This window comes from Urocampus carinirostris, chromosome 11, assembly GCF_059441175.1.
Source record: "Urocampus carinirostris isolate Australia breed hairy pipefish chromosome 11, RoL_Ucar_1.0, whole genome shotgun sequence".
In the NCBI taxonomy this organism is placed as follows: domain Eukaryota; kingdom Metazoa; phylum Chordata; class Actinopteri; order Syngnathiformes; family Syngnathidae; genus Urocampus; species Urocampus carinirostris.
In genome coordinates this window covers 13,418,579-13,446,505 of record NC_142359.1, presented here as the reverse complement: position 1 = coordinate 13,446,505, position 27,927 = coordinate 13,418,579, and the positions used below count along the sequence as shown (strand labels likewise).

The 27,927-nt window shown below is 40.7% G+C and overlaps 1 protein-coding gene across 2 annotated transcripts in view; it reads right to left on the bottom strand.

Annotated features, from left to right (window-relative positions):
• Nucleotides 1-1,809: 1,809 nt before the first annotated feature.
• LOC148356453 (protein phosphatase 3 catalytic subunit alpha) overlaps nucleotides 1,810-27,927 on the bottom strand; it is a 78,989-nt gene continuing 52,871 nt past the window's right edge. Inside the window, exons 6-14 of one of the 2 annotated variants that reach the window (XM_088348588.1) lie at nucleotides 24,328-24,467; nucleotides 22,557-22,634; nucleotides 21,752-21,846; nucleotides 17,050-17,175; nucleotides 16,889-16,960; nucleotides 15,432-15,516; nucleotides 15,216-15,313; nucleotides 7,893-7,922; nucleotides 1,810-2,195 (exon numbers count right to left, since the gene is read on the bottom strand). In XM_088348588.1, the coding sequence (XP_088204714.1) occupies nucleotides 1,999-2,195; nucleotides 7,893-7,922; nucleotides 15,216-15,313; nucleotides 15,432-15,516; nucleotides 16,889-16,960; nucleotides 17,050-17,175; nucleotides 21,752-21,846; nucleotides 22,557-22,634; nucleotides 24,328-24,467 (921 nt within the window). In that variant the 3' untranslated portion in view covers nucleotides 1,810-1,998. The remainder of the gene's footprint in view (nucleotides 2,196-7,892; nucleotides 7,923-15,215; nucleotides 15,314-15,431; nucleotides 15,517-16,888; nucleotides 16,961-17,049; nucleotides 17,176-21,751; nucleotides 21,847-22,556; nucleotides 22,635-24,327; nucleotides 24,468-27,927) is intronic. The other variant, XM_088348589.1, reaches the window with a different exon arrangement.

The window sequence follows — 27,927 nt, the reverse complement described above, 5'->3', positions numbered from 1 at the left end:
GTTCCGTACTTTTTAGTGCGGTTGATGTAAACGTACAATAGTGAGTAAGAAGGTAAATGAGCAAGGGTTTTTTCCCCAAAAACGGTCGTCTTTATGCAATTCTCTCATCCGAAGCTGGAAATAACTTAGCGGATGGGACGAATAATTTCCAAGGCATATCCGAAGACGAGCAAGTGACATGACATATCCCCCCCCTTCCCCTCACGTGATCCATACAGTGCCTAGTGAAAGTATTGTCCCCCCGAGACCGGATTGTCATATTGCCATATTTCGAACTTCAAACTTAAAAGCTCAACAACTGAAAACATGTTCTAAGAATCCACAACATGAGAGACACAATTGTGAAGTGGAACCACATGATTTCAACATTTTGTATTACCGTTTATTTACAAGAATGAAAAGTGGGTGTTGCAAAAATATTGGCCCCGTTCTCTCACCCCAGCCCACTGATAACTTCTAAATGAGCCAATGTCGACCTAAATGACTAACACAGGGTTCGTACACCTTTTCCATGGCCTGATTCAAGCACTTTCAAGGTCAACTTTTCATTTTTTCCAATACCTTCAAAGGAAAAAAATCCAGCGCCGATTAAAAGGACGTTTTGCTTGTGGCCTTAATGACTAAAATACAGACGTTCCCCGACTTACGACCATTCGACTTACGATTAACGGTAGATACAAACACTTTGTCGAAAAATATCTGGACATTGCTGTAAGTTAGATTTTGTATTGTGTGCACATTTTTCCGAGTAGAGGACAGTACTGTAGTGTTTCTTTCTGCCTCGTGGCGCTGTGAGATGTCACCCACCATCCACCCCGAAGAAGAAATCTGGCTTCTACTCCCTAGTTCATATACACACTGCACTGTATCTCTAGCACGCTAAGAAATTTGACATTTTTATTGTTTAATATCTTGTGCATCCATTCAATATAGTAGCTGTAAAGTGTAAAGAAGAGGCCTTTCGTTTCATTTGAAACGAAAGGGGAATAAGAAGGCTAAATGCGGATGAGAAAATGGTCGGAAGGCATTTTTTCGGCCACTTTACCGAAAATTCGAGCATTTTTCTGACCTTGAAAACACAAAATTAAAATTCAATCATTTTCAAAGATTTCAAGCACCCATACGAGCCCTGGTGATTAGAAGTGGGGTTAAATAGACTCAGTGAACCACAAAAAAAATCATTTTGACTAGGGAAAAAAATCACACTGACCCCGCACTGGTGAGCTATTTTTAGAGCAGGTCTGTGGGCAAAACGATACTAAACAGTGCAAAAAATGCAAAACCGTGACGCCCCAAAAAAAAAACCACACCAAAAAAACCCCAAAAAAAAACCTTCTCCTACTGATTGACCCAAGACAGAACTAAATCACTAACATCCGTTGTTGTGTAAAAACGCTAACCTTATTTGCCTCATGGGTCATTCTGACCCAAAAACCATCCTTCATACCGGTGGGGCGTAAAATGTGAATCATTGTGTTCGGGTTTGGGCTGGGCCTCTCTCTCATTGACCTCATTTTTGTTACCCACCCGTCTGCCAAAATCACACCTCCTCTCGTGTCTTTACAGATAAAATGTGTAAAATCAGGTTTGCTTCAGGCAAATCAAATTAATGGTCCGGGCTCGGGCTGGACTTTTAGGTCGAAATTGACCTCTAGTAAAAGTATTAACTTAAAAGGGGGCCAATGTTTCTTCAAGGCCTACACTTCATTGTTTCATTTGCAAGTACAATATAAAATGTTGAATAAATTTGGTTTTGTTTCACGATTGTGCCTCACATGTTAATTCTTAGATAATGTGTATGTATATATATATATATATATATATATATATATATATATATATATATATATACACACACATACATACACATTTTTTATCGATGAGTTTGAAGCCAGAAATATGGAAATAAGTCATAAGGTTCTTGGGAAGCCAATACTTTTGCAAGGCACTGAAAAAACTTGGACCACCCCAACCCCCCTCCCCCCATCATGGTGCCCTCTACTGTATGCCGCTGCTGGTGCTCCCTTTGCCGTCGGTGCCGTTGGTCTCGGAGGACAGGGCCTTGTTGAGGGAGTTGAGGCTCGCGTCGGAGGGCATGGCATCCCGTCGAGGCGGCATCCTTTCGTTGATGCGGTCCAGGCCCTTTGCCTCCTCGAAGCTGGTGATCTTGTGTTGGGGCGAGAAGCCCTTAATGGCTGCCGAGGAAAAATAAAAGGAAAAGAAAAAACAAAACAGGGCGTCAATTGTGTCTTGTGCAGGGGGGGAGCAAAAGCACTTCCTCAGAGTTGTGATAAACCCATAACTGATGGGACCTGTTTGTGTTTTTACTTTGAAAAATAGAATATCAATTTCTGGTGGCAACAAGTGAATGGTGGCTAGCACATTTCTGCCATTTGGGGACAGCGGCGCGAAGATATTTGATCACTATAGACGACAATCCTGCCTGAATATATTTTGTCGTGTGTTTTGTTGCGAATTTTCTTGTGAATCTTTTTTTATGGCCAAATTCAAGCACTTTTTTAAGGACTTTCCAAGCCAATTGTCCAATTTCACCAGTAGCATTCAAGGAAGAAATCCAGTGTGAATCAAGCAATAGCCCTGTTGTTTGAGGTCACCGAGTGCTGCCTGTAAAAAGAACGGGAAAATTGGATAAATCCTAAACCAAATATTAAAAGTTGAATGGGGCATAGAAAAAAAAAAAAGTCAGTTTCCCCATTGTGTTTCTTTAGTGCAGGGGTGTCAAACTCATTTTAACTCGGGGGGGCCATGCGATAGAACAAACATTCTGTCGGGGGCCGGACTAGTAGATTAAAGAGAAAGAGAAAAGAGAGATAAAGAAATAAGAGAAAGAGGGAGGGAAAAAGAGGGTGGGACAAAGAAAAAGAGAGAGAGGGAGAGAGCGTGAGAAACAAAAGATAAAAAGTCGTGAGAGAGGGGGAAAAGAAAGGGAAAGGAAGAAAGAAATCCAAAGAGAAGTAGAAAGACAGAAGAAGAGAAAAGAGAAAAGAAAGCGCGAAGGGTATGAAGAGACAAAGAGAGAGAGAGAAAAGGGGTGGAAAAGAGAAAGAGAGAGAAAGAGAAAAGGGGTGGAAAAGAGAGAGAGAGAAAGAGAGAAAGAGAAAGAGAAAGGAAAAGAGAAAGAAAGAAATACAAGTACAGTGTCTTTGTGAGAGGCACCTGGCTTTGGCAACATCAAGTTGACATATTTCAACCTGTAGTTTGTTTTTCTCTTGCACTTCTCTGAGTGTTGTCTCGCGGGCCGGATTCAATCCCTTAGCGGGCCTGATCTGGCCCGTGGGCCGCCCGTTTTGACACCTGTGCTTTAGTGTTTGCGCCAGGATGTATTAAATGTTCTTGTTCTTTTTTTTACTGACAGCACTCGATGATGGCAAACTGTAGAGAAAGAAAAGTCAATTCTTCTAAAGCAGGGCTCTGGAACCTTTTTGACACAAAAAGCCATAAAATATTTTGTTTTAGGACATGGCCATATCGTATATTTTAAGACAAAAATCGTCAAAACCGCCAAACCCGCTCTCCAGACGAAAGCTCATTTCTCAGCGCATTTTGTTTCTCTGTGTGAGGTTAGATGATCTGATAAAATTTATGATATAATAATAAAGCCAGAGCCTGTGTCCGATATTCACAAATACTGTATACCACTCTAAACTCACCTCCCTTCCACAGTTACTTAAGATCCTTGAGGTTTATTAAGACTTTTGTTTGTAAATAATGGTTTCAAAACAAAGTGCAAGCAGAGTTCTATTTTAAACGTTAAAAAAATTTGCAAACAAAAAGTTCATGGATGTATTTCCCTTCAGTGCAGTGTGCACATGTGAGAGAGAGGGGAGCGTGCTGTGTTGCATCGCTACGACCACCCCTACTGATCAACCAATCAAATTGTTCGTCAGGCTTGGCTTGCGTTTAAGGGTAATTAGTTTGTTGTGTGTTTTTTTTAACCATAAAGTGTTTCAACAGAGAGCATACATTAATGAGCTTCCTTATAAAAGGTTATTTAGCGTTGTACAGCCAAAATGGGGTCTGTTGATGTGACATCTTGACTGTAAACTGTAGGTACAACGGTTCCTTTATTTTCAGTATTAGATCAGCTTTGTCTCTGCACGCACAAAATCCATCATTCAGCTTATCAGATTTGGAACGTTCCGGAGGAAGTAATATTTTATCAACGAGGCATATGTACTTGGTAGGTTTTCCGACCCTAAATTCTAAACAGTTAAATTGATCTCTGCCTCCCTGCAGTTAAAACGTTTCCTTTCATACAGGAGAATCTCAGATCATTTTCAAGTCACCACTTGAGCATAAAAATCACAGTCACAGTTGTCAAGTAATACTTTGAATTTGACCAAATTAGCATTGATGGTTTAACATGTATACAACTCTATGTAAAAAGTATAAGAGGACACACAAGATGATTTGCAAATCCCTCTATGAGCGTCGGGGTGCCTCTATGAGCATTTTGAAACCATACAGAGTATTTTGGCGTACTCGGTTCCCCAAAAGGTACCAGAGGAACCCCGAAGAGACAGACGGAACCCTGTGACATCACACTGCAAAGACAAAAATAAGGGAAAGGTGGGGGCGTGGGGTGTCTCTGGAAACAAAGACCGAACTAAAGAAAAGAGTCACGGAGCCCACTAAGACATTCACGTCCACAAACTAAAACCACGTTGGAGACTTGAGCTCACGTACAAAGACACTACAAAGTGCTAACCACTTGGCTCGTCTGCTTGGAGCATGCAGCAAATTGGGACGTTGGGGCAGGGACATCTGCATGAAATCTTTGGTGACGAATATTGAAATAAGTTGAAATATTTAGTAAATATGGACGTCCTTTAAGTGTAGAAATACAGAAAGCCGTTTGAGCATGATTTGACGAGTGACAGAAACCATATATATTCTCCATTATTAAACATTGTTAAAAAAGACTCAAGATTTTGGGTTGCCGACCCCTGCAAAGGAAATTAAAAGCGGTTTTCCATTATGTCCACACAATAACGACAAACTATCATCCGGAGTAAAAACGTGGTGGCCTTGAAATCATTTCCGCACTTTGTTGCAAAACTTGCAGCAAGATCATTTGTCAATTCCAATTTAACAGTACAAGAAAGTATTTGTAAAAATGAAAAATACACACCTATAAATGACAAACCTTTGTTAAACAAAAATATCCATCCATCCATCCATCCATCCATCCATCCATCCATTGTCTTCCACTTATCCGAGGTCGGGTCACGGGGGCAGCAGCGTTAAAAGGGAATCCCAGACGTCCCTATCCCCAGCCACCTCCTCCAGCGCATCCGACGGGACCCCGGGGCGTTCCCAAGCCAGCCGAGAGTCTCTCCAACGTGTCCTGGGTCTCCCCCGGGGCCTCCTGCCGGTGGGACATGCCCGGAACACCTCCCGAGGGAGGCGTCCAGGAGGCATCCTTATTAGATGCCCGAGCCACCTCAACTGGCTCCTCTCAACGCGGAGGAGCAGTGGCTCTACACCGAGTCCCTCCCGGATAACTGAGCTTCTCACCTTATCTCTAACGGAGAACCCAGCCACCCTGCGGAGGAAACTCATTTCGGCCACTTGTATCCGGGATCGTGTTCTTTCGGTCATGACCCAAAGTTCATGACCATAGGTGAGGGTAGGAACGTAGATCGACCGGTAGATCGAGAGCTTTGCCTTTCGGCTCAGCTCCCTCTTCACCACGACGGACCGGTACAGGGTCCGAATGACGGCAGACGCTGCACCGACCAGTCTGTCGATCTCCCGTTCCATCCTACCCTCACTTGTGAACAAGACCCCAAGATACTTGAACTCCTCCACTTGGGGCAAGACCTCCTCCCCGACCTGGAGGGAGCATACCACCCTTTTCCGACTGAGAACCATGGCCTCGGACTTGGAGGTGCTGATCCTCATCCCAGCCGCTTCACACACACTAAACAAAAATATAAAGCCTGTAAATTAGATTGGTTTCAATGTTTCAATGTCAAATTGAGTATTTAATAAAGAAATAAATAAAAGGTTTGACTATCGCGGAACCTTTTATGGAACCCGTGAAAAACGAGGGATTACTGTAAATGCTCAGATGGCTTTCGCTCTGTATGTTTGTGTGCATGTTGGGGAGTTGTGCTGCTGCATAGCACAGGTCAGACGCAGGTTATTAGCACAGGACACAGCAGGGCCACAGAGGAACCACAGAAGAGGAAGCGGAGAAGGGACTCCACTGGGCCAGCGACGAAGTAAGCGCGCAAATAGCAGCTTGTTCAACTACTATTTAGCTCACAGTTGACGTTCTTGCCCAAGTGGCCAAGCAGGGAGGAAACATAAAAAGCCGTTTGAGCATTTCCACGATACCTTCCACGAGGGAGACCTTACTCTGGATGTCAATGATGTGCAAGAAATGCTCAAACGGCGTTTCGGAAGGGGACCGCTTGGAACGTTAAAGCAATAACATGGCACAATTGCTTGGGTGGTTTCAAAAGGGAACTTGCATATCTTACAAAGGTTCTGGTGATTGATGTTTTTTTTAATTCATGTCTACAATTTATTCATTTAGAACCACTGACTATAAAAATTCAATGCATGGTGTATCTTAAGAAATAAATACCGTATTTTCCGCACTATGAGGTGCAGTGGATTATAAGGCGTACCCTCCCAAAAGTAGTCTTTTGGAATGTAACCTTTCATATAAAAGGCGCACCGGAGTATAAGGCGCAACAAATTAAAACAACAGTAAGGGCTAGGGATGCACAAAAAATAAAAAAGTACCGTATTTGTGCATTGATTGAGTAGTGAGGATATATCACTGATCACAATTGCATCACATTGGATGCAACGGGAAGCACTGCGGAGGGGAGCCAGCCAGATCCTATTCACTAGACCACTGGCTTACAGATGCCACATAAAAAGGTATTACGTTTTACCAAGTTGCGTATGTTATTATATATAGATTGTCAACCAGATTCTGGGCTGCAGAACCGGTAGAAGACTACTGAAATACTGTATTTCCACGTCTTTACTAGGTTTTTAACTGAATGAATAGAAAGGCATTGTGGGAAGTAACTTGGTCGTTTTGAATTGAATAAAGAGAATAGTATTGGGAAAAGTAATTTGGTGGCTTATTTAATTAACGCACGGGTGCACGTAACGTAACAATGTTCATCACAATGCTTAGTTTAAGCTGAAAAAACTGAAACAAATTTTTATACCAATTTTTCTACTTTTTTGTTTTCTCATTTCTCTATCATATCTAGTACCATGACTAATAATAGGATTATAATGAGATAAGACCTAATGCCTTTTCATGTGTCGTCTGTATCTTTAGAGGTCTAGTGGATATTATCGGTCTTTCTCCCTGCCGTGATTGGGGTTTGAATCCTGTTGCATTCAATGTCATGCATTTGTGAACAACAGACCATGACCTTAGCGGCCTGGTGGTTAGGATTAGGTGCTAATACTAATGCTTGGTTCGAACCCCATTGCCACCACTATTATACAATTGTGGTCAGCGATAAAATTTTTCGGACTGATTAATAATTGCACAAATATGGTAACACATTTCCAATTTTGTCTGCAGATCAGGCACACCAGATTACAAGGCAGATGTTCACATTTTTTGCCCGTTTGGGATTTTTGGGTGCGCCTTATAGTCTGGAAAATACGGTATGAAATGTAGGAAATATTTTAAAAGATGTATCCCTCTAGTTTTGCTTTCGTAAGCGGTTCCCTTTTGAAACCCGCTAGGCCATGGGGATTCCTATGCCTGTACGACTCAAATGTGTGTCTGGCCCAGACACCCCACACACGTTACTCAAGATGAAGCGAGATGGATGACAATCCTGCACAGCCCTCTGTGCAGTGCTAAACAAGAGCTGGTTATTTACCTTCATCTGCCTCAATAGCTTCAATAGTAGCTGAAGGGAAGAAGAGGGGGTTGCAAAACCAATGAGAAAGGTGAGCAAAGACGAGGTCATTTTTGTCAATGAGAACAGCCGATGCGACGATGCGAGTTATTGGCGTATTTCGCATCACGTTATCAAAGAGTGAGAGTGAGAGAGTGAAGGAGTGGGAGAGAGGGGGGATGGTAAGAGAGAGGGACAAAGACGATGGGACGTACGAACAAAAAATATACAGTGCCTTGCGAAAGTATTGGCCCTCCAAGAACCTTTTGTCACATTGCCACATTTCAAGCTTCAATCGTAAAGCTAAAACACTGAAAATACTTTCTAAGGATGAGGTGAGATACGATCGTGAAGTGGGGCTTAATTATTTCAACATTTTGAAAAGTAGGTGTTGCAAAAATATTGCACATAACACAATGTTCTTTCAGCTCAGCCAACTGACTCCCAAAGTTCTCTGATAATGTCTTAATGATCTAATGTCAACCTAACATTTATGTGTCATTAAGTCTCAGTTTAAATGCACCTGCTCTGTGATGGGCTCAAAGATCTGTGGAAGGAGAACAGACAGCATTATGAAGACTAAAGAACACACCAGGCAGGTCTGAGATAGAGTCGTGGATATGTTCTAAGCAGCAATTGGAAAGGAGACGATTTCGCAATATTCACAAATTTCCTACAGCATTGTGCGAGCAATAATATTAAAATGGAGAGAGCATGAAACCGCTGCAAATCTACCAAGTCCTTCTGAACATTTGGCCTGAACGAGGAGATAACTAATCAGAGAACCAACCAAGAGGGCAAGATTATTTTGGATTACGTGCAGGCATACACAGCTGAGGTTGGACAATATGGCATAAGACAACTATGAGTTGTATTCTGCATAAATCTGCTCTTTATGGTAGAGTGGCACCAAGAACACACTTTCTAAAAGAATACCATGAAAAGGGCCTTTTGGCGTTTGCAGGTAGCCACATGGGAGACACATAATTGACACATGTAACATGTGGAACAAGGTGTTTTGGCCAGATGAGACCAAATTTTAACTTTTTGGGCTGAATGCAAATTACAATTGGCAGGGGAGTAACACTGCACATCAACCTGAAAACACCATCACCACTGTAAAACATGGTGCTGGCAGCATCATGTCCTGGTATTGCTTTTCTTCAGCAGGGTCTGGGTATATCGTCAGAGTTGATGGAAAGCTGGCAGAAACTCCGTTGGAGACTGCAAGAGACCTGATAATGGGGCATAGGTTCACCTTCCGAGAGGACAACAACCCTAAACAAGAAGCAGCATACACAATGAACAATACAAGGGTGTTACAATGGCCAAGCCAAAGTCTAGACCTCAGTCCTATACAGCATTTTTTGAAATATCTGATAAATGCTGTGCTTAGAGGATCACCTTCAAACCTTAACGAACTTGAGCTGTTTTGTAAAGGATAATGGGCAAATATTTTTGTTTTAAGATGGGCAAAACCTCTAAGACATAACCAAAAAGACTTGGGATCGCAGCAAAATGTTGTACAAAGTATTAACTAAAAGAGGGCCAATATTTTTGCAAGACCTCCTTTTCAATTTGTCATATGCTGGTACAATACAAAAAGTTGAATACATTTGGTTTCTTTTCAAGATTGTGTTTTTCATGTTGTTAATTCTTAGAAGAAAAATTGAGTTTTTTATCAATAAGCTTGAGGTGTGAAATATGACTATGTCCAAAAAATCTCAAGGGGGCAATACTTTTGCAAGGCAATGTATACTTTCACACAAACACAAAACGACTTGATCATAGTCTCTGACACATGAACAAAATCCCTTCTAAAACTCTCACACGACAACGAACAACACAAACACTGCCACAAACCTCAGAACCGCTAATACTTTCAAATATGTTTTAATATGCACACAAATCCGTAGGTTCTCATCTTAACACACAAAAAAAACTTGCCAGGATTAAACAAATACCATCCTTCTTACTCACCTCTCTTACACAGATTTTTTTTTTGCATAAAACGGACAAAAATCAGTCACAGAAAAAAAAAAAAAAAATCGCCAGAAAAACAAAAATCTGACACATATGCACACAATCTTGTGTGTGAGATCAATTTTTTTGGGTCACACACACGCAGAGGTAAATATGGTGCAAAAGTAACTTGTACATGCAAGAACAACGTTTTTACTAGAAGGCAAAAATAATTTAGTGGGCAAAAACATAAGGTATCTGTGGAACAAATCATTTATTTGAAAAAATATTAAATAAATACATTTGTACTTGATACTTTTGTTCTTTTTTTAATTGTAGACAAATGCAAAGTAGTTTTCACAGGATGCCAGTTCCTTCTATTTACTATTATTGTCCACTTTTATTTGTTGTTTTGACTATTACATTATTGTTTCTATCGCCAATCATGTTGTTGTTCTTTGATATCCACATCTGTTTTTATAACCTTGAAGATTTATTTAAAAAGAGGGGAGTCAGAGGAGGGCTTTAGGAGTGGATGGAATTCGCTTATCTCCTGCTCCCCATTGTTGTCTTCGCTCCTTATTTTGAGTGCCTACTAAAGTTTCAACTGAACTATAATTGTCCCCAAAATTGTACTATTAGCTAAATATAAACATTTGTATTTTAAAGAGGTGTCTTTTGTACTGGTGGAAACGACAACTTGAAATAAAAAAAATCGCCACAAGGGGTCACAAGAGGTTTTAATGCAACTGCAGTGGGTGGGTCGGTGTGTGTGTCTCCCTTAACCAGTAAGGTTTTAGGGGCACCATTCTTATGGTGTGTCTTGGGTAAGTACGACCTGGTGGCACCAATCCTTAGTAGCAATGCTATTTTACAAAAGTACATATCGGATCAGGCCCCCCAAAGGTTGGATCAGGCCCACGGGACAACACTGGGAGAAACGTAGGAGAAAAACGAGCTGCAGTTTTATATATGTCCACTAGATATCGCCAAGGCCAGGCGCCATTCACAACCCACCGGAGCTGTATTTCTTTCCTTCCCTCTCCATTCCTCACTCTGTCTCACTTGCTTTCTTTTTCTTTCTGTCTGTCTTACTTTCGTTTTCCCTTCCCTCCATATGTTTCTTTTGTCTTTGTTTTTCTCTTTGGCCATCTCACTTTATTGCTCTCTTTTTTTCTTTCTCTCGCTCTTCTGGACTCTCTTCTGCTCTCTCTCTTTCACAGTTTTACCCTTTCTATATCTTTTCCTTTAATCTAATATTCCAGTCTTTTCAACAATGCCCCCCCCAAAAAATTAGTTTGACTCCCTTGATCTAGAACCTGCTGCATCAGTCAAGATTTTGGGACAGAAGCCGTCAACTGAATATTCTGGATTTACATATGCTGTATTTATTGTTGATGATGTCTGTGTATTATCTTTTTATTGTTTAATGATGCCCTTGCGACATCCTTTGCAGCCTGGTCATCTTGGAAGGGGGATTTACCTCATGTCCGACCCCTTCTCAATGTTTCTTCATTTTCCTTTTTGAGTTTTTCTTTGCCCTCTTGAAGGTTTGAGTTTAGGGGATTTTTTAACAGTGGTCTGTGCAGCCCTTTAAGATTTTTTGAGATTAAGGTTTATAAAAATAAACGTAACCAGACTTTTCATTTTTATTATGGAGGGTGGGACATTTCCAAGTTGCTCTGGCACCAAATTTAGATCCATTAGATTGACCTTGGCTTTCGGAGAACTTGCACAAAAAAGGGAAGGTGACATTTTTGGTCTGCTAGCCCGGACTATCCAAGTTTTCCCTCACAAAGCACAGATGGATATGAATGGAAATTTTCACACGAGAAGCAAAAAAGCGGAAAGTGGGGCGACTCTGCACGTTTTGATGAAGCTGCATCAGAAGCGTGAGGGCCTCTACTGCCCGCCTGTCCATCACTTACCAGCTCGACTCCCGCATTTAAACAAGCCCATCTACAAGTCGGCACGAGAGCACAAATACAAACTAGAGAAGGAGGACAATGATGATGACGTTGATGACAAAGAGCGGCGCGCCGGCATTTGGATCGTACCGACGTACCACGGGAATCCGAAAAACTCACTCTGCCTTGAGTAGGACTTGTCATGTTTGAAACCGGAATCAGAATATCAGAGTTAGAAGAATCTGCTTCTTCTGTACCAGGTGTTCTCAAACTTACATTTAATTCCGAATACTTAAAACGTTATGTCAACTACTTCATCTGATTGACATGGGAAGGCTTAAGTTTACTCGAATTAACAGTTCGCTTCCCAGAGGCTCGTTTTGACCGTCATTTTTGTTCAAAATAATGGTTTCGAATCAGGGTGCGAGCAAAGTTATTTTGTAAAAATGTCACAAAATACTGCAAATGAGGATATCAACGTATGTACCTTCGGTGCTGGGCGGGGAGGAAAAGGAGTGCGCATGCCCTCAGTATAGTTCCGCCCATTCCTTCCTCTCATCGAGTCAAATTTCTCTGGGTGCTTTTGCAAAAGCTTCTGGGTGTTTGAAAAATGTTATGTTGCTTTTCATCATAAAGTATCTCAACAATGAACATATAATTTTTTTTTATGAACTTCCGTAGTAAAGGATTTTTTGGCGATTTACAGCCAAAATGGGGTCTGTTGGTGCGGCACCTAGATTGTTAATTTTATTTAAAATTGTGTGGACTGAACCGAAAATACAATCGGTAGTATCTCAGCTTCACAAGTTCATCAATTGTCTTTGAACTATACAAAATATTAAGAATTCACACAGGTTATTTCTTTTTTATCTCCCAGCCATATTTACTCATGAAAAAATCCATAGGTTCCCAAATCCTGCTCTAAACACTACATTGTAAATATGTTTGCCTATTTATCCTGACAGTTTTTTATCCCTTATGAATCTTTAAAGTCTTGATTACATAGTGCCATTTCTAATCGTTTGCAAACAATGTTTACCACGTTGACATCAATAACAATGAAGACGATTTAAGAATGTTTAGGTATGTAATCATATTTTAACAAGGAGTCTGGGGTTCAAAGTTTTGGCCCTTAAACGAATATTTTTAATGTTTTGTTTTGTTTACATTGTAATGTTTTGATATTAACACAAATGCCAGGAGGCAACACTGCAACATTTATTGTTTTGCTAAAGAGATAGCAATGACCAAAAGATGGGCAACTTAAATTGGAAAAAAAGGTATTAATTACATGTCATATAATATTAGAACTAGCTAGAATAGTAACATTCAAGAGTAAATATCTGGAAATGGAAGTAAATTAGAGAATGTCATCGCAGAATATATTTGATTCATATTCAGAATTTTCCTTTTTAAACACACGTCAACACTATTTTTAATAATGTAACCTTGGGTCCAAGTAAAATACCTATTTGCAGCCTTCCTAAAAGGATGATGTTTTATGGGCGTATGTGTTTTTTGGGCGACATTAGCTCAGGAGGTAGAGCGCTCCTCTTGGGTTCGATTCCCGGCTCCTCCGTGTTATATGTCAAAGTGTGCTTGGGCAAGACACTGAATCCCTCATGCCCCTGATAGCAGGTAGTTGCCTTGCATGGCTGACGTTGCTATCGGTTAGTTAGTGTGTCAAGCACATTGTAAAGTGCTTTGGGAGGTCTTTATTGACTTGAAAAGCGCTATATAAATCCATCCATTATAAGTACACACTACTTTAATTTCGATTTGGATTTGGATTATTATCTGGTTTGAGAACACCCGTTTCACTCATTATTTTGAAGGCCTTTTTATAACAGTTTTTTGAACAATCACATTCCCAACGAAGTCCTGGAGATCCTGTAAGCGCAGAGTCAAGTGGAACGGATTCCTGTTTGGATTTGTGGATAAAAAGGCCGTCACGTCTCCTTTTCATTCACAACTACTAGTTAACTCTCAACCATCCACTCACAACAGACATCTATGTTCGTTTACTGCTGAGATCCAAACTACTAGTTGTTGTTCTGTTTTTTGTTTTTCCTCAAAGAAAAATGTGGTAGGATTCTTTCTTATAACAAATTGATGAAGCTGTTTGGAATTCAACATGACAGGATGAGCAGGTACGATTAAACTGGTCTCACAAGATGAGAAGGGAAGGGAGGTTTGGGGCGGGGTGAGGGAATACTTGCACAACCAAATATACCTGCAGTTTCTAGGGAAAGAGAAAAAAAGAAAGAAGAGATAGATGACATTTGAAAGCCAGCCGGTAGTACTGACAAGGGGAACTGGTGTTTGAGGTACACTACTTTGTTCCTTTGAAATCTTAAACAAGGGGGTAGTTATTCTAGCTGTAGGGCAGTGGTCAGCAACCGCCGGGCCGCGGACCGGAACCGGGCAGCACAGAAATAAGTAAAATTAGCCTTATTTTCTGCTTATACCGTACATAACGCACAGTGGTATATTACCGTATTTGAGCAATTGTTGTATCAGACAATGAATATCGCTTACCAGATTTGAACAACATTGGATGGAATGGGACTTGACCGTGGGTAACAGCGATGTGAGCACTAAATCTTAACCACTAGACCACTCGGAATGTAGACAACATAGAAAAAAGCATTTGATTTTAACTCTTCATCACACTATTTTTAGTCATGGTACCACATTGTTGAATACACAGGGTTATGATTAAACTCATTTATTGATAACGTCAACTATAAACATAATACCAAAAAAGATTGAATACTAGAAGTTACAGATGGCTAGCTGCTCTCTCTACATTTCAAACTTCACTAAAGAGCAGGAAAACCGAATCAGGATGCAGATGGTCTTTCTAAATGCCCACATCATGTCCAACCCGACGACCCAAAAAGAGTTGGAGAGAGAACAGAAGTTCACAAAAAGACAACAAATTAATGTAAATAACTCAAACTTAACCAATGAGATGACATTTCAAGCAATTGTGAACAGTATTTTGCTCATACATCCACAGAAGATGACAAAAATAACTCTACAATCAACACTTCTCTGGTTCCACGCCTCGTTTATAGTCCACAAGCTACAGTTTACGTTCTCAATAAAATATTTTAATCATGACCCTACATATTCAACAACGTGGTACCCTCGGCAAAAATAGTGTGATGATGAGATCAAACCTAATGCCTTTACCTATGTCATCTACACCCCTCGTGATCTACTGATTAGAAAGTCGATTAAGGCTTATTATTATTATTATTGTTTTAGTTATAATTACTAATGCTATTATTGGGCTAGGTCGCAATAATATTGTCAGACATTGAACCGGTCCGTGGTACAGAAAAGGTTGGGGACCACTGCTATAGGGCATGGCTTTCCGGGACCTTTTAGTGTGCGAGGATGTTTTCCGGCGACACGAGTACAAGCTTACCGTTCTGCAGCTTTTCCTTTCCACCAGATAGGACGCCACTGGGCAGCATGCCCGTTGGGGTCAGCCCCTTCAGTGTCAGCACGCTCTCACTCTCCTCTCTGAAGCACAGACACAAACAACTAGTCACTTTTCATGAAAAAAATCAGGACTGCACTTCCTCCCAAACATTTTGGCCCGATTATCAGAAAATGTTGTTCAGATTGTTGAATGTCTCACCTGAGCACAGAGAATACCCGGGCCATCTTCCCAATGGCGCGGATCTTGTTGCGGATGACTTCCTTGCGTGCAGAAGCTGTGGCACCTGTGGGGCCACACGTCAAAAACCATCAGTCGCAGCTTCAGAGTTGCCGAATGATTTAACTGAGTTTTCAAAAAGAGTCACACATCACAGCAACGGCGCATACATGCCACCGGTGTTATATCATCAATAACAATTCCTGTCACTCTTCTAAAGTAACCTTTAAACTTCTGAAAACAGAAACAGTGGTACCATGACTTGGAAGTGGTCCATCTTACACTTTTTTAAGACCGTGGTTAGTCTAATTTCTCTTCCTTTTTGCTGTAAAACAAAATCTGAGCCAAGAGAGGGTAACTGGATATTCATAGAGTAAAAAAAAGTAGCAGTTGGTATCAAAAAACACTTCGAATGTAGCATAAAAAATAGTGTGGTTAAGAAATTAAAACATTTAATCGTTTTTCTATTGTTGTTAATTTATAGTAGCTGTAACAACATTAAAGGTCCTCGCAAACGCCATCTTCTGGCTTGTGTCATCATTGCAACCTCAGTCAAGGTCCCTATGTTGCGCTTGCAAGTACGCGCATTTCTTAAACGCGCTCGAATAAACTGTTCTTTTTTTCATCTTTTGGGGAGGGTTGGGTTGGCGTTTGGACTGTACTTGAAACAGACCTTTTTTTACTTTCACCATATCAATACTATACCAGTGTTTCTTAATTACTTTCTGTCATGCCCCGTTTGGAAGAAGAAATAATTTAGAGAGGAAACTCAAAGAGGTCAATGCATTGTAAACATTCTAAATCAGGGTACCACCATATTTTTTCCAATATTAATGAACAAGGACGATTGCCAGTCACAGATTAGTTGCTTTTTTTGGTTCGTTTGCTTTATTTTTTAGGGTGCAAGGCAGAAGGCAAGAACCTGACAAACCTGCTGCACACACTGGCAAGGCTCATGTTTGTACCTTTTTTGGGGGGATATATAAGCTGTCCTTCTCATGAAACACCCCCAGAAGAGGAGACAAGAAAAAGGGAATATAGAGGTCAGTGGATGGCTGCAGCGTGAAAGAGGCAGTGGCAGCGATGACGGAGAGGGAGGAAATGGGAAACGGAAGCAAAGAGAGCACGACAAGCGTAAAGAAAAGCGATGCCTTGAACACAAAAATTCTGGAAAACAAAGAAGAGAAATTAGATGAAGTAAAAACAAGGAGATTATGGCATGAGATAGAGGAAATGATTTTACCAAAGAAATGGGATTCTCCAAAAAAAAAGTGATTGGAGATAAAAAAACATGAAAACGTTTATGAGTGACGGAAGCTCTTAGGAGTGAAGAGCATGAAAAAAGTATGAGTAAAAAGATATCCGAAGGACAGAAGAAGAACTCAATTCTCGAGCAGCTGTGTAGGTATCGCAACATGCTGGAACATCCTGCCGCTTACCGTCCAGTTCTTCATCCGTCGTCAGCTCGTCATTGGAACAGATGCTCAAGACGTTCACAAGCATCTCAGTCACTGCACAAAAGGAAGAATGCGTCTCCGAATCTCATCCGGCAAAGTGAGACAAAATGGGTAGCGACGGGTGGATGCAAAAAACAGCTCACCCTTCTCGCCGACAAAGGGCAGCGACCAGGTGAAGACGTCCATGAAGTTGGGCAGCCAGTAGGGGTGAGGCGAGCAGTTGAACTGTCGGATGTTCATCACATTGTTCTCATACTTCAGTACGGCCGCTGAAATAAAACAAAAGACGATGAGCGGCTTTGTGTTTTTCGCTTTACAACATGAGCCCCCAAACTATTTCCTGTAAGGGGCACATAACTCTTCCCTTCCGTGATGAGGGGCCGGGGTCAGTTGGTAATAGAAACAGTGTGATGATTGCAAGAGTGCCTAAATGTAAAAATGCATTGTTTTCCAGAAAGCCACTATCAGAAAACCCTTCTGGATTCTTCACAGACCATTCCGATCAGAAAAAAGCATCATTGATAATCTCCTACCCTGTATGTAACCTCTTTCGTGATTAAATGAGTAAATGGGTTGCCACAGGGCCGGCAAGAGAAAAGCTAAATGCTGCCTGACAGTCAGCGCAGAAATCCAGATCGGGTGTAAATGGACACTGCTGCTGGGTCACCTCAGGGGACTTTCCAGACATTACGACCAGGAATAAAAAAGGAAAAAAAAACCTTCAACACTCAATACATGGTGGGAATAACTAGCTATCAGGCCGTCACTTCGCTAGCTGGACAAAACAGGGTCAAATGTCTTTCTGCTGTTGTGATTTGCCCTAACCTGGGACTGTGTTGTGCGTGTGAACTGAATAAACACAATAATCCAATATAACCATGTGAGTAATCTATTGCAGGCATTTTAGAGGAGTGAAGATTTAAAAATATATTGAATGCAATTTTTGTATCTTGCTGACCATCTTGTAATGCAAGCCCACGACCCAGCCATGGATACAGATTTTGCACCAGTGGTCTTAAGCTTTTGAAAGCTGAGAGCCTACTTTTTGTTACTGATTAGCACAAGGGGCTACAAGTTTAAAATGCATTTCTAAAATAGAAACTCAAGATACTACTATGTTGTTACAATGTTATTTTGCTATTCACGGTTCATGGATCCCCTAACCGCCTGGTCATTGGGGTACCACTGAGGATGCAACACTGGACAGCTTTCTCCACTGTTGACGGTTCTGGGCCTGTTTTCGGGACGTGGCGAAGTTGGAACCAGTTCATTAAATGATGTTGTCAGCCCACTTCTGTCTTCCTCTTCTTCTTCCCACTTGGAATGTGGCCTGGAGAATGATCTTGGTCTGTCCTGACGATCTTGTGACTTGACCATACCACTGAAGTGCGCACAGGTGACAAAAGATCTTTGTTGTGTCCAATATATACTCTAATGGTGTTGTACACTGTTTTATTTTTCACTTGGGTTATGTAGTTGATGGCTAGAAGTTTTCTATAGCATTGCATCTCCATGGTCTTGATTTTCCTTTCCCGTTTTGCTGTGAGAGTCACCAGCGCTTGCAAGAGTCTGATCTTTGATTTCACAGTTTTTCTCCCTCCAGATGGGTTTAAGCCTGGCAAGTGCGGCTGCAGTTTGAGCTGGTTCTGACCCCTTTTTTGATATGACAGCTCCAATATATTCAAATTTGGTGACAGGTTCCAGCGCCATTATGTTATTACAAGGTTGTAATTATTTAAAGAAGAGCCAACCACTCGAACATTGTTTTTAAAGAAACTTATCATGTCAATGATTTCTTATGACAGTTTGAAATCATATATCCTAGAAAAATCGCTATGACCAATCACTGGTGAGCTTTTTTTCAGAAACCAGTCCATGGTGCTCTTAGAGGGGTACATAGTGCCCACGGGAAGCACATTGGAGACCCTGTTCTGCATGACTAACAGGGCAAAACCATAAAAGTGGTGGCCAGCTTTGTTTGATCCGCACATTACACAGCGATTAAACACGCGGGTATCCCTTGTATAAACACCACAGCGCGCATTAATATCAACGATACGGTGTTTGATTGAATGCGGCAAAGGACGCTGGTGAGGAGGCAGACGTTAAGGTCGCAGACCCCTTGAAGTGGATTCCCTTTTAAGGATCCCCACCACAACTTGTGCGAAAGACGCTGCTTATTTTGGATATAATAAAAACACATGGCTCTTCTTGGTAGGAAGGTTCTATGTAGCAAATGATAATTGCACTTAACAGCCACTAGGTGTATCTACTGAGCTAGCGCTGAAAACATGAGCAGTAGTGGTGGTTGGCAATGATGGCAAGTGTGCTGCCACGGCAACACACAGAGGCTACGCCTGCTCATTAATTATTTATTCGGGAGTGCCTCGAGCCTGTTTCCCCGGCAACAACCGCTGTTAATACTTGTGCAGTGAGATCAGCGGAGATTCCCAACATCCTGGCCTGACTTAATGTGGTCGCATGTGTCCCGAAGGCCTCAGGCATCAGGTTGCGCCGGTTTCGTTTCACTGCCTTCAAAGTGTGTGCTTTAAGTTAGTGGTCCGAACCTTTTCTGTACCATGGACCAGTTCATTGTCTGGTAATTTTTTCAAGGCCTGTCCCAAGGGCAGCAATAAACATTTGTACTTTTTCTAAAACACCAATAACGATATTAATTGCAAAAATCACAACATTAATAATAATAGCAACATTAATAATAGTAATGAGTGTAAATCCACTGTTGTAGCCATGTGGAACATTTAAATGTCCTCAAAACATCACACCAATATGACATTTATTTATTCTCCGAACCGCTTATCCTAATAATGAGACATTTACTCTAGATTCAACATGTAAAACGATGCAGTCGATAAAACATAAAATGTGCTGCTTGTGACATCAGAGTGAAACATCCTACAGACATGCTAAATAACAATATTGTGCTGAGACAGACTTCGATATTGTCACTGTCCCGTGCAGAACAATTTTCTCCGTCCTTATGCGACGCGGCGTCAAAATGTAGCGGCATGACTGCAGGAAACAGAAGGGAAGCCAGCTAATGGCCAGAGTGATAACAGATGGGCAAGCATCTGTAACGGGGAATACTTCCCTGTCGGAGGTGGGGGGCTGCCCTAAATGAATCCCCCTCGGAGAAAACCTGCCACTACAACAAATGATAACACGACAGGAAGGACTTACTTTGACCAAACTGGTGTTCATTGACACGTTCTGGCTTCCAAATACAAGAGGAAGACTGCATTAGTTCTCTTATGTTAACTCTGATAAATCGAGTCCAAAGACCGCAGTAGCAATGTTTTGATTTCTTTAATTTTTTTTACACTATTTTTATTATCATCATAGCCACTGGTGCCAGAAACCTTTGTGATATTTCGCTTTTATTACAGCCAAGCAACAAAACCATTAAGCGGTGTTAGCTTTCGGGTGCACTCAATAACCATCCAGCAGAAAGCATTCCATTAATTTGAAACCACAAGCAATATTGCCAACTCCCCAACCTCACTTCCTTACACACACAAGCACAAACGCACACACACAGCTGCCTACACTCCGCCTCCTTCATTGCAGTCATTCCAGAACCCTAAAAGTCAAAATCACATTCAATAAACGGAACTACATCAAATTAAACAATAATTGTATTGGTGGTTTTAGTAATAATACAAGGGCCCAATAACATTCCTTGGTTCAAGGTTGTTGTGATAATCAATGGTAGTATCAGTAGAAACATTGTGTCTAAATAACAACGAATAGTTTGACTTAAGAAAAAATGAGTGACTTGAAATTCTGAAATTGGTTTTGCGTTTCATTTTAATGCAAAAAAAATATTAGCAGTCTTGGTACTTTGAGTTAGTATAAATAACTATTTAGAGGGTTGATTTCTCGTGTTAAAATCAATCTGAAAATACAAGTGGTATTGAAAATTCCTTGGATATTGGCTTCTTCTGTTAGTGTTTCTCCTGTGTGCACAAGGCAAAAATTTATTGTCAGAATATGTAGCACTGCTTCTTGCAACTTTTATCAAACACAGCTTAAAAAAAATATTCCAAGTATTTATAGATTGCCAACATGCGAAATAGAGACAAGTTAAGAGGAAAATTGGTACCTGGGGCTTGGATGTATACGATACCAAAATTAGATTGTTTGGATATCAAACTATAAAAAAGTGAACCCGATCACCAAGTTGCAGTGCCAGCACAGCACTTGAATACCGAAAAGCGGAGAGAGATGTGAGTTATTGAAATTTGCTACATCATGTTCACGTGATTAGGTGAATATCGATGTTGCAGAAATGATTAGTTGCTTAGAAAAATTGGACTGAGCGCCACCTAACTTTGGGCACGTAAGCAAATTTAAAACTTATCCCCTGCTGCCTTCTCCTTATTGACAAGCTGTGGCCCCTTCCCCGCCTGGAAAAGTCTCATTGGTTCATCGGGCGGACTTTCAGCCCTGGATTGATGGGACCTACCGATGCCGCTGCCCTCCCTCTGGAGATTTATGTGCGCCCTTGATTGCCCATCAATCACGGGCTGCACTGGCCGGCCAGGTCGAGACGCTCGGGCAGGGGATTCATTACTGAGACCCGCTTTGTTCAACCAGAGGACTCCGTTCACATGACTGATTAGAGAGGCAACAACTTGTGGTTGAGATGAATCTTGAGATAAGTCTGTTAAATCATTTGCAGTGAATACTGTTGAGTGCTCTGATGTTGAAAGGTGGATAGCTACATAGGGTGCTAATTAGACCACCTACAAGGCAATGTCCCCTGATTATGTTTGCCAGGTCAATTAATATACGTGGCTCTCTTTATAGTGCTAATCCTATTCTTACCTTTGTTGTTGTAGACATCTAGGTAGTTTGGTGCAGAGAAGATCGTGATAAGGGAGGGAAAGCCAGTGGTCTGACTCTTTCTGTACATGCGATATCTGTGAGCAAAGAAGAATGTTAGAATGGGTCGATTTGTCAACTCCCCTTTGGGATGAGCGGTCTATTGTTTTCACGGCGACGTGTTTGTCTAGTAAGTTGATGCATAAAGCAAAGGGGGACCTGATGTAATCCAAGGAGATCAAATCCCTGTCCTGACTTTTGTGAAATTACCAAAGGCAAACCAAAGCTCACTCGAAAATATGGAGTGTGTTTGCATCATGCTTAGTGCAATGTTTTTCTAGGTTCAGATAATTTATGCACATTATCGCACCCTTTCAACAAGTCTATTTTCCTTTCTTTTGTATGTATGATTGTGTAGATGCTGTACTTTTACAGCAAATGTGACTGAAAGGGGGTGTGGGCCCACCTGGGTGGTGCCCCCATGTGGCCAGGTGTACCATGAGACCATGCTATGGGTGTAAAATGATAAACAAGTGAGCTCAGGGAGCGCACACCACTTAAAAAATAAATGAGTTGGTCATAGGCTTCAAACCATGGATCACAAACACAAAGGCTTTCCGAATGTTTTTGATGTAATAACCACATGTAGAAAAATGAAATGATTTGAATCTTTTTAACTTGGATCATTTTTTTATGTGATGTGGTCGTCATATTAGCCGCTCTGAACACGCTGGCTGAATTTCGTTTCAGTCAAACATCATCAGGCAAAACTGTCATCTCATGATGAGGGAAGACTCACACGACTCACCCAGCATCCTGCGCTTCATGGGCTCGGATGATAGATAATAAATTATTGTGATGTAGGAAGTCACAAACTGCAGGGTAGCTGCAGCAGGAAAAAAGGAGAGAAAAAAAGAAATGCATTTAGTTTATTTGCCCATCAAGAAAAGCCAGACTGAGACACATAATAGGAAGCTCAAAACACTGCATAGCCAAAGTATAGAGGACACAACAGGCTTCCACCTTGTACTGTGTAACCAGAGGGGACACTTTAAAACAGTGGCTTTTAGTTTAAATGGGAGCTTAAATGTCAAGCGTGACATATGAGTCACAGTTTTGTGAAGTGGTAAAGGGAAAAAATAATTGACTGGCATTGTTAGGGTGTATTTTTATGCTAACGTCAATGCAGTCAGAGGGGTGAGAGAGCTAAAACTTTTATTTAACTCCAAAAATGTTAACTTTATCTATACTACTTTGTAACATAAAGACTGGAGCATCATACAAAATTGGGCAGAGACAAAAATAGGCCCAAAGGTGTGAATCAGACAATGCTGCATTGCACAAACTGAACAAATATGTGTATCTTGCATTAGCTAATGTCAAAGACAATGTTTAAACAGACTGCTGTCACGGTCTTGTTCCACGGACAGACTGAGGAGATCATTTCTTCCTCATGCCATGAGGCTCTTTAACTCCACCCGGGGGAGTAAAAGAACACATTAAACCCCACCCCCATATTTGCATATTACCCTATTTTTATTACAGTGTGTATTTTCCGTAGCACTATTTAAATACTCTGTGTCAACACGTTATATTGGGCATTTTTGTATTCTACATCTTTATTTTATTTTATTTTTCACCACAAGGATACTGCTGCAAATATGAATTTCCCTACTGGCATGAATAAAGTATCTATCTATCGATCTAAAAAACTTATGAAAGAATAACAAGTGGAACTCATTTTTAAAATGTGCATTCATTCATGAATCAGCCAATTGTGCAAAAATGACTAAAACATTGAACAGTTGGTCATTTAAGAGTTCATAGAAGGAGCCATAAAAGCTTATGGCAGACTTTAGCTTTTTAAGTTTCATGTACCGTTGCCATCGTTGACCATAAACACGGCATGACATCACCAACGGGGGGACGTATACCGCAATATTAGATGTGGTGCAAGAAAATGCACGCTTGGTTGCTGAAGGCATTTGCGACGGCTTATGCTGGCTAGCCGCAGTCGTGCACGCCACAGCCAAGGAAGCATCACTCAGGCCGTAATGAACGGCGGGACTGTTGAACGCATTAAGAGGGAGGGCTGTGCCTGATGGCAAGGTGCCAGCTTATTACATTCGGTGGCGGCCCGAGCCCTGCCACCTCCTCGTGTTCACTCGTTTTTTTCACTTACACAGATCTATTGAAACTAATGTGGGATACATAAATCCCGCCTTATACTCTCGCGAGCGTCGCCGCAACAGCTGACTTTATGGTTGTAACAATGAGAATGTGAGTGATGACGATTTGGCAAGGCAGGTATTCATGAGCAGCAGGGGTGATGGATGATGCTTTGTTTTCATTTTGCCTTTATTACCTTTATTGAGGTGTGAATATTCGATCGGATTAAGTTTGCTGAAGTTTTCCATTATATGTTCCCTTTAGCCAGCAGGCTTTCATTGTAAAACACTTTTTAGGTTCAATTAAAAAATGTTTTTCTTTGTTTTGTGTTTAAAGATATCAGCACACTATGTCCCACTGTGCATCTTCCAGTCGAGTACGAGACTGCACAGTTAGCGAGCATTACCGACCTGTAGAAGTAGGAACAGCCTCGCACTGTATTATGTGTGAAATGCTCCTGGCTTTTCTCGTTCCCAAAGTCCTCCAGGGGGTCAGACCATAGCAGATCGCACATGGGTCCGTACGCTGGAGGCTCTTTGAATCTGTCTAGCTGCGGATGGAAATAGCAGATGTCAGCAAATTGAATATTTGTCCTTAAAAGGAACTCAAAACATGGTTTGTACACCCTTTTCATAGCCAAATCCAAACACATTTTATGTAATTTTAAAGATTTTTTCCCAATTTCTCCAGTACCCTTAAGCATCACTCAGAAGAAATCTGATGTGAATCATGTATTTTGCAGAGCCACAAATAAGTCTGTGATTTTTAATCTTCCGTGTGCATTTATCAAGACATATACCTTTTAGAGCTGAAGAAATTTGCGAATTCTTCTTAGGTAAATCTCTCCCCTAGGTGTTGGTTAATATGTTATAATATGTAGCGTATATTTTCAGTCGCAGGAAGTTCTTTCCACTACAATTTACCACAGGGAAATGCTACCTTATTTTTTCTTTACACTGCCCACAATAATTGTCCGTTATTAATAAATAATCCTTGCACTAATACACATCTCATAGCCCACTATTTAGCATGCACCTGTCCATACAAACTAATGCCAGCTAATCACGTGGGAAGAAGGAATGCAATTGAAAATTAAATCCACCAGAGGGTAGTGTCAGCAGCCTTTTTAAGCAAATTGGAAAACATGGCAACAATTTCCAGCATTTACAAGCACTCAACCCAAACTTTTAGCACTTTTTAATCCCTAAAAATACTACATTATGCAATATTTAAACGCCTACAAGTGGTACCAAAATACTTTTATTGAGTAAAAAAAAACATTGATTTGAAAACTAAAATAAAGTACATGAACTATCATACCAATAATAATTTCTAAAAAAAAAATAATCATAGGTCGAGAAATTTGTATGTCTTTTACTTAGTGGCGTCCCTGTCTAGATGTCACCGCCATGTTTGTCAACCACTCACTACCACCTCTCTATGTGTTTTAAATGATGAAAAAATACGTGAAACTCCCGATTCGTCTGCAACTTAGAGGAACAACCGCGAAGAAATATTTCGGTTCCTTGCTCAAAGCATTGAGTCGCCGCACCGAAAAGAAAATTGTGTGTTTGTGTTTTGATTATGCCACATTTTTCAGTTTTGTGTAACTCATATTTTTAGCATTGTTTTCCGCCTATTGCTGCTAGCCATGTTATTGGCTTCATGCTTCCCAGTAAATGGGACTCACACCAACTCTTGCCTTGTATTAATTCGGCCGGTAGAAGTAGTTTGTCTGCATTTTGGACTAAAACATTATACAACTTTATTCTGAGTCGTATTTTTTTCTTTGTAGTCGTTTGCGAAGCTAAACTATTCAGGGTAATTGTTAGCTTTCCCTTAGTGTTTGATCTTGTTATTGTTTTTATCTTGCATGAACACATTACCTTGGACAACGTAATCCAGTATTTTTTAAATTCATATGACAATCGTTTGTGTGTGTGAGAGAAAGTGGGATACATGTGGTGACCTGGCCAGGGTTTTTAATTTTAGGTATGAATTGTGACACCTTGGATGTCAAGCCTTCCATATCGGACACAGGCAGGCAAATTTTATCTCATGTTCTACGCCAAAATAGGTTTAATTGAATAACTACATCAGTGTCTCATCTTCCCTTTCAGAGATGTCCATTGTGGGGGAGAATTAAAGTTCTCAGGCAGAGATTAGTTTGTAATTTTACAATTGTAAGATACCAAAGATTCTTGAATTTATATGTGAATGGCATACACTGATACTCTACTTCTTCAGTAGCCGACATGAGATGAGCATTAAAGACAAGACATATAACCTCAGGAACAGTTTGTAAGTAATGGTCTATGTTGGCGTTCAAACACCGTAGAACATTGTGTCAGCGTGTAAATACCCATAAAGTACTATGCATGTTTATATGACCGTGTCAAATTTAATTAATCTGTCTGGTACACAGAATTGGAGGTGCATTAGAAAAAAAGATGAAAAGGCAATTGATGAGCTTCCAGGCGAATGTACAAGAAAAATCCCACTCTGTATGCAATAAAAGAAAGTAAATTAAACAAGTACATCACATAACTGCAAGAAAAAAACACAAATTAGACTGCGCCTTATTTCTATAACCTTTTGAGAACAATTTGTACATTTATTTTTCGATGTTGAAATTACGTGACCATCTTGAGCCTTGAGATCTATCATAGAATTTACAATTATACCTTATGCTTTACAAATAGAATAGAATAGAATATACCTTTATTGTCATTGTTACAAAATGGGTTAACATATTGTGACAACGAAAATAGATAAGGACACAGGACCACAAAAAAAACATAGTCAGTGCTACTACGTAGCCTGCAGTTGGAGCATGACACTACTTTGGATTCTCTATTTAAGATGAAGGTAGGTTCCAAATCAAAAATTAGAGGAGAGTGAGGACCTGACCCACAACAGCGAAGCATTTGAAGCTCTATTTCTATTTACTGAATACTCAAAAACGTGCAGGTCTCCCTAGTCTAAGGCAAAATATTTCAATTAATCAATCAATATACCGATGCCATATCCCCTAGTGGGAGGTGGCTAGAGTCAAGAAGACCCTCACATTCACCAAACATTCATTCCTCTTCACTTTTAAGCCCACGCTACAACAAGGGGTGAGTTGCTGTGCTATGCAACCCCTCAGTAGCAGAGAGGCCCGACAGCATACACTGGTTTACCCCCTCTGCATCATACGCATCGATATCAGTCATTCTTAACTATCCTTCGCCATTCACATCTATCCCTAACACACACTCTTGCATCCATTAAATAAACCGACTTTGCATCCAAAACATGTTTCACCCCATCCAACCAACCATATTTGGACCTTCTTTTCATTCTATTTCCCACCACTTCTGGACGACATACTTTTTAAGTTAAACGGCTATCTATTATTTCCGTATGTCCAGACCATTTCAGAACAATAATATCAACCCTATCAGAAAGCTCTCACTACACCAGTTCTTCTCTTTACTCCGTCATTCCTTAACCTATCCAGTCATGTCACTCCATACATACTACTGCTACACAAGCATCTCATTTCAAATACATTTAACCTATTACACTCATTTACTCTTAATTCCCAAGCCTCTGAGCCATACATTACTGTTGGTACCATAACACCTTTGTTGAATCCTGGCTTTGCATCTTTTTACAGATCTCTAGATTTGAACAATCCGTTTCAGCACACCCATTGCCCTGCACCCTTCAACCACCCTTTTCTTCAAATCCTCCTCTAAACCACCACCTGCTGCTACATACAAACCCAAACACTTAAAACCATATACTGTCTGCAACTTTACAGTATTCAACAAAATCTCTAATCCACCTACCTCACCACCTCTCGAACACCTCATTACCTTACTCTTGTCCTCATTCACCTTAAGTTTCCTTCTCTTACACACTATCAAACTCCACTACCAAAGTTTTTCCCAAAATATAGAAAAGTCCTTAAAAGCGAAAAATAAAATTGAACATTTTAGAAATTGTGAAAACCAGTCAATGCA